This window comes from Bos grunniens, chromosome 9 (genome assembly GCF_055505025.1).
Source record: "Bos grunniens cultivar Pamir isolate PY7600 chromosome 9, Bosgru_T2T1.0, whole genome shotgun sequence".
Classification (NCBI taxonomy): Eukaryota; Metazoa; Chordata; class Mammalia; order Artiodactyla; family Bovidae; genus Bos; species Bos grunniens.
Window position 1 is genome coordinate 77668860 of NC_141173.1, and position 20735 is coordinate 77689594.

Below are 20735 nucleotides of genomic sequence, written 5' to 3' on the forward strand. Positions count from 1 at the left end.
GTTGCACTGCAAGTTGTGTTTCGTAGGCCTGACAAATTCCGTTAAGTTTTATTTTTCCATATACATTTTATATTATCTATGTAAAGTGAGCAGCTTCACAATCAAATGTACAGTAATAATTGATCTCTCTATGGGAGAGATTCAAAGCCTTACAGAATAAAGGAACAGAGTCTAAGTGTTATATAAATGGTAACAAGATAAAAATTTTAAATGGTTTTTTCTAGAATAACTTTAAATCCTTCACTGAAAATCAAGTGTTAATGCACTGAATTAGTGATGCTAATGAATTCTGATTGTATCAGAGTTTTGGTCAAAACAAAGCAAGTCGGTGTGACTTGCCAGTGCGACCCCTGAAAGATGATTCTATTATGTACGTGCACATATTTTATACAAATGTATAGATATTTAATAAAATATAACTGAGATAAAATGCAAAGAATTCTGGAATTAATATAAATTGCAGTTTATGTCAATCTGCAGCAAATCAACCCCTATATTCAGCATTATGAACAGGCCCATGCCAGACCACAAGACAGAACTGCCAATCAGGCACCCACCTCCAACCCCATGCTAGAAAAATCAGAATGCGGCCACAATGAGAGCAAATCAAGCAACTGAGTATGTGTTATATATAGAAGATGTATTTTGATATGAAATACTACTCTTCTAAAAGAGGTACACAAATACCATACCTCAAATTAGGTGGAGTGGTAAGTGAATAATTTTAGTAACTCCATTTGAAGATCTTAGTAATAAATAGTATAGGATTTTTAGATCAAAATCATTAAAATTATGATTACAATTTGATTCTTAAGAATTATCAATGACTCTGAAGAAGGAAAAACATTTGCACATATAAAATATATACACACAAATGTTTACACACAGACACACCTATCCCATTAACTAAAATCCTCTTTTTATAATTCAGTAAACATTTTTATGCTTCAAAGTTCGACTTAATATTTAAAACAGTGCTATTCAATTTGAGAAGACATGTAGAAATTAAATAATAGCAAATGAACACATTTATAAAAATTATCTACAAAAATGACTAATGTAATCATTCAACAGTTTTTCTCTCAGATGTTTCAAAATCATAAAATTAAGATATACTTAGAAACACTGATGCATTCAGAGTGTCTCCTGAATAGAGAGTCCATAGTAATTCACTCTTATTGTGGGACATCACTTCAGGGAAGTGACTTACCAATATCTGTTGATATACTTAGTTTCTTCAATAATTACTGTTGCATAGGTACAGAAGGAATTTTTAAAATTGTAATTATCTAACTGTGGAGAAAAGTTTAGATGCAGACTATTTTTTTCCCAAAAAGAAGACATTTATTTACCTATTTGGTGGCATGAGATTTTACCTGATTTCACAAGGCTGTATGTAAGCTACCTGGAGTGCAGAAAAACACTCTTATCTTTATAAGTTTGGTATAATGGTTAAGAGCACAGTCTCTGGAACCACACTCCTGGAATCCTAGTTATGCCGTACACCCTTAGGCAAGTTATCTAATCTCTCTCTGTTTCAGTTTCACCATGTGAAATATGAGATTAATAATGCTTACATCACAGAATTGTTATAAAGATGTAAAACAATTAATATATGTAAAGAGCTTTTTGAACAGAGCTGGCACATCAAAAGTCCTCAATAAATTTTATTGATTATTATTAGTGTTATCCCCTACAGTGCCTCATCTATATTAACAGGTGCTGAATAAATATTTACTGAAAGATTAGTGCTTCAAGGCAGAAAACTAAAATATTAATTCCATATACTAAGGAGATTTTTAAAAAGAAATATTATTAAAATGTGTCCAAAAAAATCAATGTTAGTTTTAGTAGCATTTTGATTTTCTACGCACAGTAAAAAAAGAAAAAAGAAAAATTATGACATTCAGAACCTTATTAGCAAATACTACAAAATTAAACTTGCTAGGAATATTTAAGAAGAAAAAAATGCAACCGCTTAACTCAGAGTTCAAAGGGATTTCCCTTCCTAATTTTTAATGATCATGTGATTTTATTTAGAATGAAGATGGACTTTTGAATTGAGATGCCTTAGTTACTTACACTTATGAACTGACATTGATAAAAATACTTTTAAAATCTGACACTGCTTTTTAAAAATGACAGAAATTAATAAATGCAGAAAAAACAGTGCTTTCAAGAAACTGACCCTATTCTCTTATTATAAAGCCTCTCTACTAGTAAATTCTTTCAAGGCTTAAATTTTCCCACCAGAAAAACACTCATATAAATGGTTTTATATCTGACAGCACAATGGATATATGTTATAATGTCTCAGAAACAGGTATCTGTGATTATGTCATAAAGCAGCAGCAAGCACTTTAAATCTGCCAGTTACTTCTCTGTTTTTGAACTGTACAAATTAACTAGTATCTCTTAAACCCAAAATTTTTCTGGCTTTAAAAGACATGGAAAACACAGAAGCTTAGAGGAGTTTCTTCCTGAAAGTCGAAAAACTTTTATATTTGTAGCACTATCTAAAAGTGATACAAAAAAACTCTAAGAAAAAATATATAGATATAACTTGTTCACAAAGAAGACTGCTCTAATAAGTTAAGCAGTAGTTTTCAATTAGAGATCTACAGAGCACCAAGGTTTAACAGAGGAGCCTCAGGGGGTGCTTGGTGGAGGCAGGGCCGCAGGTCCTCTTCCCTTATTCTAACCAGAGTGATCCTACTTTCACTGTTTTATATAATCAAGTTCCAAAGTAATGGGGAGGGGGGAAACGTGTCTCAAATTCTGTTTTGTATGCTGTGCTTGGTCTTACATAATATGGTCTTTATATAAAGTGGTCTTTAACCAATGCATTTAACAGGGTTGAATCATTCCATTCTGTATTAAACAAAATAAATTACTATGAATAGCTTGGAATACTTTTTTCATGTGGAAAGCCGGTTGAGTGGCTTCTTATATCACTTCCAATGCTAAGATTCCAAATCTATTATCCCAGGCTTTCTTACGGGAATGAGAAGACAGTGTGACACAGCGGGTGTGCTAGCTGACTTAATGTCAAAGGACTTGTGTTCAAACCTCAGCCTTTGTCCCTTACAGGCTGTAAGATATCTTGTCTAAGACATCTACCCTTTGACTGTTAAGTTCATGCACCTGCCTCATCTAACTCACAGGGTTTTAATAGGAATGAATGGTGGAAACTAAATGATAGTACATGTATGGAAAAGTACTTTGAAAACCTCAAAGAGTCATATAATTACAAGTGTCTATCATAGTCACATTTGATATGGTCCATATGCATGCATGCTGAAAGAGCTATAGGCTAAAATTACCCTGCTTGGAACTTCTTACCTTAAAAAAGTGAACGTTAGTGAAAGAAAAGGGAAGCTTTGCTAACCTCACTGCTCTGATTCAGCTCAGGCCAAGTCTGGTTTAGTGACGGCATCGACGGAGACTTGCTTGGAGGAGCTTCTGCAGGAGAGCCTGAATAACCTACCTCACCTGGCTGATCCCCAACATCTGCAATTTTAAAATAGAGAAATTTTCTGTGAACAATATATTTTAGTTCTCGAATACTTATTCATAAAAACCTAAGAAGATTTTCACAAGTAGTAATGTATAATCTGAATTTCCTTTTCGCACGTTCCCCAAACATTTTGACAATTAATCAGGCAATATGTATTCCTGCTACTTACTGTATACCTGAAACCAGAGTTTTCCATGAAAAATAAAATCTAGTTAGAAATACACAGAGAAAGAGTGTTGTACGTAGCAATGCAATAAGGTACATGAATCTTCTTTTAATAGAGATGGATTTGTACCAGTTCCCAAAGTGTACTTCAAGGAATATTAATCAGTAAGGCATTTTTAAAAATCAGGTTTTTTATTCAAATAAATCTGGGGATACCATAATTCTCTGTTGGACGTGTCCCCACGCACAGACCTAGAGCAAATAAACTTTGTTTAAATCAGTCTTTCCCAAATATAAACTTTCCTAAAATTAGATAAAAATCCCTCAATATTCCCTTGGCATATACTTTAGGAAATGTTGAGTTACACTAGTTCACTTGCATTTTCTCTACAAGTCTTCCCTGTAACCAAGAAGCAGCATATATTTTTAAGGGAGACAGCAAAAGGAGAGAAAGAACCCAGGCACCAACAAAAAGCAAAGTCAATAAGACCACATGAAACAAACTTATCGTTAGGCTCACTAGCGTTTACAGACTTAACCGAGAGGGCTACAAATCCATGACACAATTTCAAAGTGGTTTTTAAAGTATTATGTGATATCATGTTCTACTTTTAATTAGTTAAATAAAAAAGTAAATGTTGCTCAGTCGTGTCCGACTCTTTGCCACCCCATGGACTGTAGCCTACCAGGTTCCTCCGTCCATGGGATCTTCCAGGCAAGAATACTGGAGTGGGTTGCCATTTCCTTCTCCAGGAGAACTTCCCAACCCAGGGATTGAACCCAGGTCTCCTGCGTTGTAGGCAGACGCTTTACCATCTGAGCTACCGGGGAAGTCTTTAATTAGTTAAGGCCTCACCTAAGCTCTCTCTTAAACTATAATTTTAAAATGGAATAAAATTTCAAGGGTAACTAAATTCTCATTCCAATCTTCCCAAGTTTTACATGGCTTTGAATATAATTCCTGTCTGAAAATCACATTAACTTTGCCAAATTAATGGAGTATACCTAATCTGTTTAGAACCTGTGTCAAAAAATATGATTCTAATATCCGTCCCTATCTTTTTGTTTGTGACCATGGGCAAGCTGAATAAAATAAACAGCACCTGAGTTTCTCCATCAGAAAGGAAGACACTTGCCATTAACTGTTAGTACTATATTTCAGATTCCTATAGAGACAGACATATAATAACTTAGTGAAGTATAGGTTTAACCTTTCAATCTATTCGTAAGTAAATCCTTCAAACTTTAGTACTGAACATAGAACCTAATACTTACTAAGCACTCAAATATTTACTGAGTTACTTTTTGTGATCTTCATTTAAATTCATTCTTTAGTGTTATTTCCCTAAAACCAGAGTTAACTACTGAGACTCTGAAAAGTTCTCAGAATTTTTCTTCACCTTATTGTGAACATGATTACCTCGAAATATCAATACTTCTCTTTTACTCACCCTGACATTACTTCTTTATAGTCGTATCACACTGCAAGTTCTAATCTATCATATTTTGATAAATTTTGGTTTTCAAAGATCAAGAGTTATTCAGATTTCTTTCTTACTTCCATGCCTTCTCAATAAAAGTGCCATAGTGATACCAAACCAGTAAGAGGCAGAAATGCTTTAAATAACGTTCAATGAAGACGTTTTAACTCAAAGCTCTCAGAGAACAACTAATGAAAAAAATTATTTATGATAAATAGTAGCAGCAAATTCCTCATGGAGACAGCTTATGGTTTTCAGTCTGGACCAAAATCATGGGCTTTTTTTCCTATGGTAACAAAGGGAAAGGGAGCTGAAGGAGGATATGGCTATAGATCTAACGGTTTACTGGAAGTGAAACTGTTAGAAGGATAGAGATTGAAGAAGTATCTTTAAAAGATCCCTCAAAGCAGGTATTAAAGAAAAGAGAAACAGAATAAAAATAGTATTAACTACAGGATGATTAATTTTCAAAAGAACCTATTCAAAAGTCATATTCCATTTTAACTTAAGCTCTGAGTATCACCTTAGAGCACACTGGGGCCCTCATTTGACTGTCTAGATCTCTGTTTTCCCGTTAGTCCACTCCTGAGAGACTTAGGGCCAGAGGGCATGCCACTACCACTGCTGAAGTTCAGGTCTGGGAAGGATTCTGGGTACCTCTCTAATTCACTGGTGTAAAGGTGCAGCAGGTCTAGCCCCTTGAGGCTGAGAACTGAAGTTAGTCACTCAAATAATTACACTTCATAATCATCCCAAAACAGTTATTTCCCTAAAGTAGTAGTTCTTAAAAATGTGAACCATGGACTCCTGGGAACCCCCATGACTCTGCTAGGGAGTCTAAAAAGTCTGTTGTTTTTGTAATAGTAATAATGCTTTTCCCCTGTGCTGGCACATGCACTGATGGTGCAAAAGCAATGGTGGGTAAAGCTGCTAGCTTATCAGCAAGAATTAAGCCAGAGGCTCCTAAATACACTAGCAGTCATTGTGGTCTTTACTGCCAGGCATTCCAGTTAAAATATATAAAAATAAATAAACCAATAACTTCACTAAAGAGTGTTAACAATTCAGCAGTAAGAATTATTAATTTTATTAAATTTCACCCCAAAACTCATTTTTAAAATACTCTGTATGATAAAATGGGAAACATATATAAAGCACTTCTCCATACTAAAGTGCAGTGGTTTTCTCATGGAAAACTACTTGTGTTCAGTTGTTTGCTGAACAGGCCACTTTTTTCACTGAACACTATCATGTTTGAAAGAACAGTTGATAAAACTATATAATTATTCATACATGGTACAGCACAGATTTCCTCAAAAATGGACTAAGTGACCCTGTATCTAAAATAACTATTGTCAATATTTGTTATCAATGACAAAGTTTGAACTTTTAAGTGAAAGTTGGTATTCTGGAAAATGTATACCATGTCTATAAGCTCAAGAGCTTCCCAGTACTTAAAAGACTTCTTCGATAAGATAGGTTGTAATGGTAACAACTACACTTTTTGATATTTTACAATAAAACGTTCCAACATTTCAAAGAGCTGTACAACTCAATGAACTGATATTTTATAAATAATCAATGCATTATGTTATAAAACCATGCATGGGTAAAAGATTCATTCAAAGTGCAAGACAGATCTATGTAATAGTACAAACAATTCATTAATATGGCTTCACTTTTCACTGCAATTAATCTTTAAGAAATTACTATTTGTTGAGTTTTGGGCTAGTATCAAAGAATATCCAAAATTATATGAAAATAGTCCTTCCTTTTACTATGTGAGGCCAAATTTTCTTCATGTACCAAGAATTAGCAATCTTTTTCTACAAAAGGCCAGACAGTAAATATTTAAGGCTTTATAGGCTTTAAAGTCTCTGTTGCAACCACTCAAATATGCTACTGTGGTCAAAAGAAGCCACAGGTAATTCATAAAGGAATAGGCTTGGCTGTGTTTCAATAAAATTTTATTTTTGGATGCTGAAACTTGAATATCATATATTTTCATGTGTGATAAATTTATTCTCTCTTGAAAACAAAAACCACTCTTTGCTTGTGGGTTATACAAAAACAGTCAGTAAACTGGCTCTGGTCTCAGGGCTTAAGTGTGCCAACCCCTACTATACTTCAAACTAAAACACTCATCAGACTGAATGTAGTATGCAGATAGATGAGATCTAAGCTGTCTTCTATTAAACCAAATATTAAAGAGATTTGCAAAGTTGTAAAACAATGCCACCCTTTTTGCAATAGTTATTTTCCTAAAAATATCTACGCTAATATATAAGGGGTCTATTTTTATTTCAAAATAAAGAAGTATTTTTTTAAGTGTATCACTTTTAATTCCTAATAAAGTTACTATTGATAGATCTAATCTACAAAAACAGAGCTTTTTTGAGGGTCCACAAATTTTTTTAAGAATATAAAGAGGTCCTAAGACAAAAAACTTTGAAAAAAATCACTGTCCTAGAAAATTCAAAAATTATCTCTGGAATAAATTAGCAAAATTACCCACTGGTTCTTTCTTAATTTCATACATAGAACAAATGGCAGTAGATAAAGAGCAAATTACCTATATTCTAGAAACTAACAGTCATGAGTTGGAGAGGAGGCATTAAGTGTATAAATTAACTGCACTTCCTTCAACTTGGCTCCTTATAAATACTCCAACAAAGGGCTTCATGCCCATCCACAAGGGTTAAGTCTTTAAGACTGTATTCTTACGGAGGCAGGGGTGTAGTTTTACTCTTACCTGATGCAGTGTTCCAACCTAGCCTCCTGCTGGAACACTGTGTCAACCCTGCCTCCCTCCTGAGGGTTCTGCTCTGCCCCTGACATCATCAGAGCATCAGGGCTGAAAAAGAAGAGCATGAGCCTAAATTATTTGTTAAAGTCAACCCCAAAAGGGCTTTTATGCAGAAAGTATTTCCATGTATAAAAAGTTTGTCTGGAAGACACAACCTAGTATGATCATACTGATGTACTATCAACCTACACTGAACAGTTAGTAGTAATAATATTAAAAATACACGCCTTATTTTCACAATAGCACTAGCAAATAAACAGTCGGTAGTTTTCATCCTTCAAGCCTCCATAGACTCTGAAAACTTGCCCAGATTCAATTCAGTTCAGTTTACCTCCTGAACAAGCTCTCTCATGAAGAGCTTCGGTTTTATTCTAGGTTTATAACCTACCTAACACAAATTTATCTTATTTTCCTAGTATTATACTCAATATACTAAAAAACTATTTCAAAAATGACTGCCAGATACTATTAATCTTTTACAAATATATATACACTACCTGAAATCTTATGGTTTAAAACTTATTTTTTCAAGTAGCAAAACAAATCCAAGAAGAGTTCTTCAGAATGAAGGTTCAAGGTTCTAAGTTCATTTAACAGCTTCATCTAAGCAAAAGTAACTATATCTTTTATTTATTTTAGGTGTAAATATTATCTGTACAAGAAAAAAAGTTTTAATTTAAAAAAGCAGGTTTCAATAAATTTTGAGTTTTCAAAAACAAACCCTATTTATTAGTACTTTTCTCATTCATATTTTTAAAAGACGAGGCAAGAAATGCATATGCAGAAAGAAATTAAGGACTCAGTTTAAGATATGCTTTGCCTTGAATGATATTACATGGATCAAAAAACTAAGCTCTAGTTCCAAAATTAATTCTACTTCTCCCTGATACTCCATAAATGGAAACCTACTGAGAAAGCAGATCTTAAGAAGGACTCAATTTTGAATTAAAACCAAAGATTTTTACTTCTAAAATTGAAGTAAAAACATGTCCAACAAGGTTTGAAAAGAATAAAACATTTACCCCAAATACTAAACTGCACTTCTCTCTTTTTTTTTTTTTTTGCAGTATTTATCAGTATTTTATAGCAAATACTGTTTTGACTTAGCTATTATACTTCAAAGAAAACTACCTACAGATATACGGGAGGTTTCCATTGTCTAAGGATACCTAAAATGGAAAAAGCCCATTTAAAGCTAATCCAATTAAAATAAGGACTCAAGTTTCATAAACAGAAAAAAACAACTAAACTGGGGCTTTAAGACTAACATAGAAAATGAGTATAAAGAATAAAAGATGTTAAAAATTTGGGGTGAAATTTGGTGGCATAATTAATAAAAGCAAGAATTCAGTAGTGTGCATTGTTACGAGGGCCTATAAGTAAATACAGTAAACAAAGATACAAGATGCAAGAAGACGAGGCTCCCATTTATTTCCATGGAGCTCTCATCCTAACAGAGCAAGACAGACATCCTTCACTTCATTTTGACTTTCACAACACAATCATCAAGACAAAATCTCATTTCTGCAAAAATAATTAAGGGTATCATTAAATATTCCCAAGAGTCTTATTAAATCTACTGTATTTAAACCATAATATTGTAAAGCCCCTAGTGTCATTCTTGCAGAGATTTTCTCCTTTAAGTATGAGCTAGCCTTGTTTGTCAATTTCTGCCAGGAATTTGAGGAGGCTAAGTACTTTTTCCAATTTCATTAAGTGGTGCCCCTTTGCCAGTATTTGCAGTTGTTCTGATTCATCAGTTCCAATACCCCACTATCTGAAAAGAAGGACGCCATTAAGAATGTATACAGATATGGGGGTGGGGTGTGCTTGAGAACTAATTCCTTAGGTGTAGTGGTAATGGTGAATATTGTGCCTATTTTTATTATTTTTATCTTTGCAACTAAAGGCACGTGGAGAGCCAATTTTCCAAAACAAAGATTCAACTTTCTTTGTACAAAACAAAGACATGTGTTTTTTTTTTCTCCCAGCACCATTTTAAACGTAAAGCCAGGAAGTTATCTGAAAATTCCATCAATATGAAGCTGGTTGAATGAAGGAACATTCATATGTATGACAAAGAATGTGACAACTCTGTATGTAATAAAGTACAGAGATGTCCAACATTATTAGAAAAAAATTCACAGATGTATAGTGTGATTGCACTTGTATAAAAACAGCTGTATGTGTTATTTCTGTAGGCTTTTATATGTTAAATTTTCTGGGTGAAAGAAACTTAACATTAATCAACCTAGTCTCAAGTATGGCTTTTTGGCAAATTACTCATAAATTAAAAAGTCTCTGGCTTTAAAAACATTCATGTTAAGTACCACTAGGAGCTTAGAGACCTATGCTATGTATCATATTAACAACAATGAAATACACTCAAATTTACTGCTTAAAGAAGTAATTATGGAGAAGGACACAGAATAGTGAACAAATTCCTTTCCATCTCTGAGTATCTCAACCAGATACTACCAAGGTGCTCATGTGAGCAGTGTGGCGTGAAGACAGGAAACGGTTTTAAAAAACAAGTGGTTCAGTCATTTGGACATTTCAAAAACGTGAACGCCTACTTACGTACACAGTCTGCACCCTGTTAGATACTTAAATACAGTGAACAAGACAGATCTGGTTACTACCTGATACAGTTGTGGTAAGCTAGCAATGTAACCTTAATCTTTTTTTCAAGTGGGGTATATAAATTGGGAGACTGGGAATCAACACATATATGCTACTATTTATATAAAATAGGTTACTAATAAGAACCTACTGCACAGCACTGAATATTCATTGGAAGGACTGATGCTGAAGTTGAAGCTCCAATACTTTCAGGCACCTGGTCCAAAGAGCCAACTCACTGGAAATGACTCTGATGCTGGGATATATTGAGGGCAGGAGAAGAAGTGGGCAGTGGCAGAGGATGAGAGGGTTAGACAGCATCTCTGATTCAATGGACAGGGGTTTGAGCCAGCTGTGGGAGATAGTGAAGGACAGACGAGCCTAGTGTGCTGCAGTCTGTGGGGTCACAGAGTCAGACATGCCTTAGCAACTTAACAATGAGAACTGCATTGCCAAATTCAGAGATGTTCAATGTTAAATATTTTAATTCAGGTCCACAGAAGTACTTCTACCTATGAGCCTTAGAGTTTTCCTGGTTTATCTGATATTTGTGCTTAGTCGCTCAGTCGTGTCTGACTCTTTGCGACCCCATGGCACACCAGGCTACTCTGTCCATGGAATTCTCCGGGCAAGAATATTGGAGTGAGTTGCCATGTTCTCCTCCAGAGGATCTTTCCAACCCAGGGATTGAACCCTGGTCCCCCACATTGCAGGCAGAGTCTTTACCATCCGAGCCACCAGAGAAGCCATCTGATATTTAATCCTATAAATCTGTTCAAATGACTTTGGATAAAATACATATTATCCCACCTACGTTTGCACGCCTACAGAAAACTTACTTCAAGCAACTGCAACTCGTCATCATTGTTCATCATCTACCTTTCTATAAGAGTTATTTAAATTATAAATACAGAATACTTGTGGAGCTAATGGCTCAGTGGTAAAGAATCTGCCTGCCAATGCAGGAGACTTGGGGGTTCAATCCCTGGGTCAGGATGATCCTCTGGAGAAGGAAATGGGAACCCATTCCAGTGTCCTTGCCTGAGAAAGCCCATGGACAGAGGAGCCTGGCAGAGTCCAGTCCATGGGATTGCAAAAGAATTAGATATGACTTAGCAACTAAACAAAACAACAACAAAACATCATAAACTTATGACAACAAATGATTTTATTTTCAAAGATATAAATGTTAAGAAAAATATTTTACTTTAAAAATGGCACATATTTAGCATAATAATGCAGAGTACATCATGAGAAACACTGGGCTGGAAGAAGCACAAGCTGGAATCGAGATTGCTGGGAGAAATATCAATAACCTCAGATATGCAGATGACACCACCCTTATGGCAGAAAGTGAAGAACTAAAGAGCCTCTTGATGAAAGTGAAAGAGGAGAGTGAAAAAGTTGGCTTAAAGCTCAACATTCAGAAAACGAAGATCATGGCATCTGGTCCCATCACTTCATGTGAAATAGATGGGGAAACAGTGGAAACAGTGGCTGACTTTATTTTTCTGGGCTCCAAAATCACTGCAGATGGTGACTGCAGCCATGAAATTAAAAGACGCTTACTCCTTGGAAGGAAAGTTATGACCAACCTAGATAGCATATTTAAAAGCAGAGACATTACTCTGTCAAAAAAAGTTCATCTAGTCAAGGCTATGGTTTTTCCAGTAGTCATGTATGGATGTGAGAGTTGGACTGTGAAGAAAGCTGACCGCCGAATAACTGATGCTTTTGAACTATGGTTGGAGAAGACTCTTGAGAGTCCCTTGGACTACAAGGAGATCCAACCAGTCCATCAGTCCTGGGTGTTCATTGGAAGGACTGATGTTGAAACGCCAATACTTTGGCCATTTGATATGAAGAGCTGACTCATTTGAAAAAACCCTGATGCTGGGAAAGATTGAGGGAAGGAGGAGAAGGGGACAACAGAGAATGCGATGGTTGGATGGCATCACTGACTCAATGGACATGGGTTTGGGTGGACTCCGGGAGTCGCTGATGAAGAGTGAGGCCAGGCGTGCTGCGGTTCATGGGGTCGCAAAGAGTCAGACATGACTGAGCGACTGAACTGAACTGAATTCAATAATTATTTACTGAGCTACTTAGTGCTTGCTTGCAAAGTGCAAGGCCCTGAGGATACTACAATGAATATGATCATTTCTAGTTTTTTAAGGTGCTCAGAATGTTGTAGTAGAAGGAGGGGACAACAGGACAGGATTCAGCATAATGTGTGCTGAAATGAACAGCAACGTAGGATATGCTTCGACAGATCAGAGAAGACAGAAACCACCTATGCCTGTAAGTCACAAAGACTCCACAGAAGGGATATTTATGATAAGTTCTCAGGTCAGCCAAAAGAAAGTATTTAGGTATTTCTCCTTTAATTGGGAACTTCTAGAAACACAGCTATTTAAAAATGGTTTTTAAATATACTGATTGAATCACAGTGTCACACAACAATTTCTGTATTTCAAGGGACTTTGTGTCATATAAATCTCAGGCTTACAGTAGGTAAAAGAAAAAAGATTAAATGGTTCTTCCCACCTCCAAACAGAACTCCAAATTTGACTCACTGGAAAAGACTGATGCTGGGAGGTATTGGGGGCAAGAGGAGAAGGGGACGACAGAGGATGAGATGGCTGGATGGCATCACTGACTCGATAGACGTGAGTCTCAGTGAACCCCGGGAGCTGGTGATGGACAGGGAGGCCTGGCGTGCTGCGATTCATGGGGCCGCAAAGAGTCGGACACAACTGAGCGACTGATCTGATCTGATCTGAAAGCAGATTTTAATCTAATATCGTGTGGTCAAAACATTTACAATAAATGTGACTAGAAAACCATATAATATTATATTAGAATTGGAAAAAACACCTATAAAATTATAGTTAGAGCAATAGTGTATAGATACATGCAGGCAAAAAACCAGAGTGTCTCTTTGCTAAACAAATCCAGCAGACGTAAAAAGACAAATGCCCAGGAAAGAACTTCTTGAATCATCAGTCTTAAAACTCCATCAGATCAACATGACAAAGAACAAGACTTTATTTAAATTAAAGAAAGAAAAAAAGACTCCATTGCCAAAACGTGAAAGCCAGATTTCACCTATCTGAATCCAACAGTTAATAAGACCACAGAAGTCTCCAGAAAATGACATACAACAGAATAAGTCTGACTCATTTCTTGTTAGTACACTACCAGTTTTTACAAAATTAAAGTCATAGAAAATCTCTACATACAAGGTCCAATTTAGAAATCAATGATACAGCAAGTCTGTAGCTACCTCAACTGTTTCCCTTTTGGCTTACCTAACAAATACGCTAAATAAAGAAGTAATTTTTATCTATTTCTTAATTAGGTAAACCAAAGCAAAGTTATCTAACAAAAACACTTAGCCTTCAGCTCAAGTTAGAGGGTAACTGATACCAAATAACTACCTGAAATGATCAGGAAAATCCTGGGATTCTCACAGAATAGAGTTTGTAAAAACTGAAACCAACAGTAAATTATTTAATCAACCTATTGGTTGATAATAAGTCAGGATACAATTCAAATCCTAAAATAGGTAAAATTCACATTTCACGTGGAGAAACAGATGAAAACAACAGAGTAAATGGTTAGAACTTGCCCAAGTCAGAGACTAATTAACAAACCAGAAGCACACTCAGGTTCTTAACTCCAAGGAGACTTGTTCTCTTCTGGACAGTAATGACGTGTATATGGTTCCTTCCATGTAATTTAGAAAAAGAAGTCAGATCATTTCATTTTTGAGTTAAATAGAAGTTGCCCTTTTAAGAGCCAAATTCTGTTCTATCTTCTTAGAACTATAAAATTCTTTCCAACATAATAGACAAAAGAGAATTTAGATTTAAAAAATTTGAAAACAGTAATTTAGTTTTAATTAAACTTGTTAAGAATTTAGCATTAATTTCCTCTTATTCATTCAGAATGCAAGGAAAATGTATTCTATTCCTGTTTCCTTTTAAAGAAAGCTACCAGTCAATATGAGCCCTTATAAAAACTTTCTGGTAAACATTTTTTAAAAGCATTATCTATAATCAAATACAAATTTTCCAGACTTCTTCAGAATCTGAAGAAAAGAAGTGGGCTTTTTAAAGGAAATGCTTTCAGACTGCAAAGATCTAATGATAAAACAAGATGCATTAAATGAAAAAATGCTGATAATGAAGACTGGCTACTTTACCCACTTCAGATAATTTATAATACAGTTAAATGCCACAAAATAACAAGACACTGTGAAATGCTCTTCAGATCTTCACAATTCATAAGTGTTAAGTGAAACAGTAGCATACACAGTGGTATATATTCTTTATCTTTTTATTTCAAGTTTACTAAATAAGTGAAACCATTATTCCGGGTTTAGCCCATATAGTCTATTCTGATGGCAAATCTATGTACTTCTGATGAAATGTCTAAGCTCTTAACCTAAATTATAACATTTTGATTTTGCTTTAAGGATCAAGTGCTATATTTATGAAGGTATGCAGTCAGGTCTTTTCAGCTCCTGATCTTACCTGCTGAATCTTCCAAATCAATCAGTTTGGGCATTAAGCTCTCAGGGAGTTTTTCCGGTAAGTCATAGCCATTCTTCCTAGCAACTACCAGATGAAAAGCAGCACAAAACTCATCCAGTGTCAAGGCTCCATCTTTATCAAAGTCTGAGAGTTCCCTAGAATAAAAACTTATTATTAATATGATCATATTCTGCTTTGGCTCCTTTTAGGTTTCAAAAAGAAGCAAGAGAAATTATTTCCCAGAAAATAGCAATTAAGAATTTTAAAAATTCCACAGATGAAGGACATGTAATATGTAATATAACGACACGCATGCTAAGTTGCTTCAGTCATGTCCGACTCTGTGACCCCATGGACTGTATAGCCCGCCAGGCTCCTTGGCCCATGGGATTCTCCAGGCCAGAATACTGGAGTGTGTTGCCATGCCTTTCTCCAAGGGATCTTCCCTACCCAGGGATCGAACCCAGGTCTCTTATGTCTCCTGCACTGGCAGGCGGGTTCTTTACCACTAGTGCCACCTGGGAAGCCCAAAACAAATATAGCAAACTGTTAATTGTAGGCAGTGGGCATATGGGTGTTCAAGGCACAATTCTTTACGCTTTTCTGTATACTTTAAATTCTCATAATAAAATGCTGAAAAAATAGTCCCAATAAATAAAGTCACCAAAAAATGACCTTTAACACACTTGCATTTCTAGTAAAAGGATTTAGTTAAATCCTGGCTTACTTAATAAGTCACTGAAATTTTTAAAAATTGTTTTTATTGTTATCAAATTTCTACATGTATGCATTTTAAAGCATCTAACAGAATTACAAGTCCTGATACATTGAAACAGCAGCCCCACCCTGGTGTCCATTTCCTGGTTGCAGAAACAATCATTTTTTAATTTATTACCTTAAATTACATAAATGTTAACAGCATGCATATATTGCCAGTTATTGATTTTTCAGTTTTAGGCATTATCTACGTACTTCCTACCATAGTATCCTATGTGTCTAAAGATGCTACTAACAAAGTAATTTAGAATATAAATAAATACATTGATATAAAGTAGAAATAACATGTATTTATCTGATAATTGCTTTTAAAAAGTAATTTGTGATTGCAGTTTGTGCTCTAATGGCTAATTTCAACTACATATCAGCTATCCTGAGTCTCAGGATATTTAAATTTAAATGGGAGCTAAGCATGTTCTTGAGATCTTGCCTTGGTATAGGACTTACTAACCCTGTTAAAAACCAAATGGGATAAACATACCATGTATGAGCAAACCAGCTTTTATGCCACACATTATTCTCTCAACAAAACAGCTGATACAGCTTAAAAACTTTTAGCACACTTTAAAGAACTACTGCAGAGTAATCACTTAGTTCCTTTCTAAAGAGTGAGAGAGAAGCTGGATATTATGAGGCAATACTGAGTTCTTTGAGAACATTCTTGAAAAGGTTACTCTAATAGTTTAAGTTCAAAAATCTACCTGCTGTAAACTCTTTTGAAACAACCCACATTACCCAACTAATGATATACCACACTTACCAAATATGAGAAAGTTCAAGAATAGGAAGTTTTGATTTTGTAAAAAACTCTTTAGCTGCAGATCCTGAAATATTAAAACAGTGTTGTTTAGTGTTATTCTGAACTTACAGCTCCAAGAATAAAATGTGAGGTAAGAGTCTTAAGACTTCTGCCACTGAGAAAAAGGTAACCTTAACATGTGCACATGTCATATTTTTGGTTTCCAGTGACTATAAACTTTTTAGACAATTTGAGAATTAATTTATCCTTTATCATCACTGACGAATGAAACCGTATCTTTGAGATTATGAAACTGAGACCGTCCTATCCCATTTAGAAGAACTTCTGTTTTTAACAACTCACCTGGAATAAATCCATTTAGATCAGGCTGAATGGTTTTAAATTGATTTACATAATACTGTCTTTGTTCATCTGTTATTTTCCAAGGATCGTCATAACTACTGGATTGCCTACGAATTTCATTGGCAGTTGTAGCTGAGGCTACAGTTCGTACTGTTGTCTGGTCCTGTAATGAAACATTTTTTCCTCAGTACAGTATCTATCTATATGACTATATGGACCAAGATCGTTAAGTTACTTATCTTTGAAAGTAAAACTTACTTTTTGTGGATGTTTAAAAATAAGCCTTAACTCATCAGCAAACCACATATTTGTTACATAGGTTATTAAACATTTTTGCACAAAGATTACATAAATATGTAGAATGATAGCAATATGTAAGCAACAGAAAGCTATGTAAAAGGTGCTAAGAAAGCCAAGCAAATACATTCCTAGATGCAGAAACGTTTCAAAACTTCACTATGGGATTAGCAAGAAAATCAGCCAAAACTTTCAATAAAACGTTCCAATGAAAACAGACTTGAAGAAAAGGCACAAAGTTCTTTTTTGTTTTAATAAAAGAGTGAACTTGCATTTATAAAATGTGCAACAGCAAAATATAAAAACAATGACAGCAGCAATACTCTTAATGAAGCAAATAAAAATGCAATACCAATAAAATGTCACACCTGGACAGAAGCAGGATGCATGGTTAAAAGAGTACTGGTTGGTGGAGTATCAGCAAAACTGACCCAATTTTCTTGAGGTGGAGGTGGAGAATGTCCTGACCACACTGCATCACCAGCAGAAGAACCTAAAAACGGAATGGGTAAACATGCTGACTCACTTTTGGAAGAAAAAATAAAGTTACCAGGTTTTTAATGATAACAAATCACCAGACATATGAACAAGTTTTCTTTTAAAAAGCTAACTCTGAGGAAATATTAACAACTTCCAAAATGGAATCTTATCTGCCAATTTAAAATTAGACCTCATTTGGCATAATAACCAACTTACTGCTATAATAAGCAATATAGCAGCAGAATCATTTTTATAACAAAGTATACTTCCCTTCACTAATATAATAAATATACCTGGGAATATATCTCCGATATAATATATCTCTTATACATTTTACCCTTCAGATAGAATCTGATACCTATAAACTTTTGTCTAAGCATCATAGATATAAGTAAATGCAATTATACTCAATTTACTTAGAAACTTTCACAGTTGGCTTTTGCTTCTATTTAAGGCACTTAATGAGTCTGAGTAAACTCCAGGAGTTGGTAGTGGACAGGGAGGCCTGGCGTGCTACAGTCCATGGGGTTGCAAAGAGTCAGACATGACTGAGCGACTGAACTGAACTGAACTGAACTGAACTTATAAATTAAAAGCTGACTTCGAGGCAACTCTTAAAGGAACATTCTTAAGTTTCCTTCCATCTACAGCCCTTAATAAATGTTACTTTTAAAAATTTTCTAAATACCTGATTGTGCTTCACCAAAGGGAGACCAGAACGGCCCAGGTCCTGCAAGAGGCCTCTCGCTGTTTCCTCCACTGGGATGGCGGTTGTGCTTCCTCCACGTGTGTGGAGAAGCCGGTGGAGACTGCTGTGGCGAGACTACTGGGGACACAGGTTCCTAGAAAGAACATCATTATTTGAAAATTTAAATTTTAAGGTAACATGTTTTAGTGTAAGCATTCCCACAGTACATCAGCCGACAGCATGTACATGATTACCTGCTGATCTACAGATGCACGAGGCTGCACAGTATCATGGCTTGTGGACCCTTTTTTCACTTGTCCCCTGCCAGGTGGTGGGGGGATTACACCAGAGTAAGACCCTTGATTTTCAGAATCTGAAGAATATGAGGTTGGATGACGAGATTCCTGTTCATTCTTTGAAGCAACAAATCTTGGCAGAGGAAGGTCCTTTACTGTTAACCACAAAAATAATTATTACTTCAAAACGAAACAGGGTATACACATTAAAAATCTGAAATAAGAGATGAATTTGTTATTAGAAAGAATTTTTGCAAAAACTAAGAAACAATAGACACAAAATGTTTATCACCACAAAATTCAGATCATCTCCCTTAGATTGTTTAGGTAAACTCTGATCTAGAAGGTAGTAGTAACAGCACTCTGTCACTCTAAGGGGTTAAGCTGTATGAAATGTTCAGTGCATGCCAGGCCTTTGTTTGTACTTTACATTTATCTCATAACCATATAAACCTTACAAAAATCCCCATTTTACAGATAAAAAAGTGAGACTCTAAGATGCCAAGGTCACTGACAGTAACCGACTGTTAGGATCTGCAGCCAGGTCAATCTGACCCTGAAGCCTAGACTGTTTCTACTCACACTGGTTCCCTAAAGGAAGATGTTAGAGCTCTAAACAAAACAAGACTATGCACTAAGTTTGAACTAGATTAATCTAGACATTTTCACTGAAGAAATTAATGAAAACATCTTACTGTCCACCTGCCAAGGACACAGTTTACAAGGCGTTAGTTGTACCTCCCACTTTAGTCCAGCTATGACACTCCTAATGCAAATATTCTACATTCACTTTTAAATAGAGAAAAGGATGAAAGGCTGAGAATGTCTCTGCACATTTTTAGACTAGAACAATACAGCAGCAGCAGCATCTTTAGAAGAAAGTGTACTTTCCTGCACCATGATTACCTGCATTTCTCTTTAGAATCTCTGCATTAGGGAGGGAAAATAGTAATGTTTATGCAGTATTTATATAAAGGAAATAAAAATTACCTAAAAAGAATGTAAACTCTCAATTCTAGAACAATGAAATGAGAGCTCCACATTGAAAACTTCTGGATGACTATTAAACAGAGGTGCTACTTAAAACTATTTTATAAAAATTCTAACATTACAGAAAACCTCAAGTTTTCTCTTCCCACCCCATTCCCTATGAAAACCAAAGAACTCTGCATTTTAAGAATGAAGAAGAAATTCTTAAGGATTTAATTCTTAAGAAATTAAGAATTTTCAACTACTTAGGCATCAATGAGCCTTCAAATAATAGAAAACCACGTTATCCTAGGTGACACTTGTAGGGTGGGCAGATGCTTGCATTTGGGTTTTAGCCTGCCAATATTTTAACACTGTCTCTACCAATCAAAATTTTGGTTAACTAATACTTTCTAAACTTCAAATGGAACTTTCATAGCTTTTCCAAACAGGAAAACACTAAGCATAACATTGTTTTATACTTAGTAGAAAAGAATATAAGGAGGGCATATATGAGATAGTCACTACAATTCATCAGCTACCTTGATAAAATTATTCATCTAAATTCTAAGCAATTTTTAGTAAATTAAAGTTGTCATTTTAAGTTTTTATATTACCATAAAATATGTGTGATGTACATAAATGCCGTAACAGAGTTAAGGTAGACATATTTTTCTAATATTAACAAATGAAAAAAGTATGGCAGGAATAAAGTCACGATACTTTAACTCAAGGTCACAAATGCCACTGAAACATCAGAAAGACTCCACAGTTCTACCGACTTTATTTCACTTTTGATTAGAAGTTCATTTTCATTTCAGTTACCAATATATTCCATAGTTACCTGTATTTATACTTTCCACTCTTAAAGGGAAGCCAGACTGGGCAACAGCTACAAGTTTCAAAGCAATATAGAACTGACTTCTTCCAAAATAACCAAGTCTTGTCGCACCACAAAGCTCCATAATCTATAAAAGAAAAAAATGCTAATATCAAG

At 35.1% G+C, this 20735-nt stretch overlaps 1 protein-coding gene across 11 annotated transcripts in view; it reads right to left on the bottom strand.

Moving 5' to 3' along the window:
- The window catches only part of REPS1 (RALBP1 associated Eps domain containing 1), a 90408-nt gene that overhangs the window by 28034 nt on the left and 41639 nt on the right, over positions 1–20735 (bottom strand). For 6 of the 11 annotated variants that reach the window (XM_086318079.1, XM_086318078.1, XM_086318074.1 and 3 more), the window contains exons 2-9: positions 20583–20706; positions 18728–18924; positions 18474–18627; positions 17674–17798; positions 17009–17171; positions 16667–16730; positions 15130–15284; positions 3389–3510 (exon numbers count right to left, since the gene is read on the bottom strand). In XM_086318079.1, the coding sequence (XP_086174205.1) occupies positions 3389–3510; positions 15130–15284; positions 16667–16730; positions 17009–17171; positions 17674–17798; positions 18474–18627; positions 18728–18924; positions 20583–20706 (1104 nt within the window). The remainder of the gene's footprint in view (positions 1–3388; positions 3511–15129; positions 15285–16666; positions 16731–17008; positions 17172–17673; positions 17799–18473; positions 18628–18727; positions 18925–20582; positions 20707–20735) is intronic. The other 5 variants (XM_086318082.1, XM_086318080.1, XM_086318076.1 and 2 more) reach the window with 1 other exon arrangement.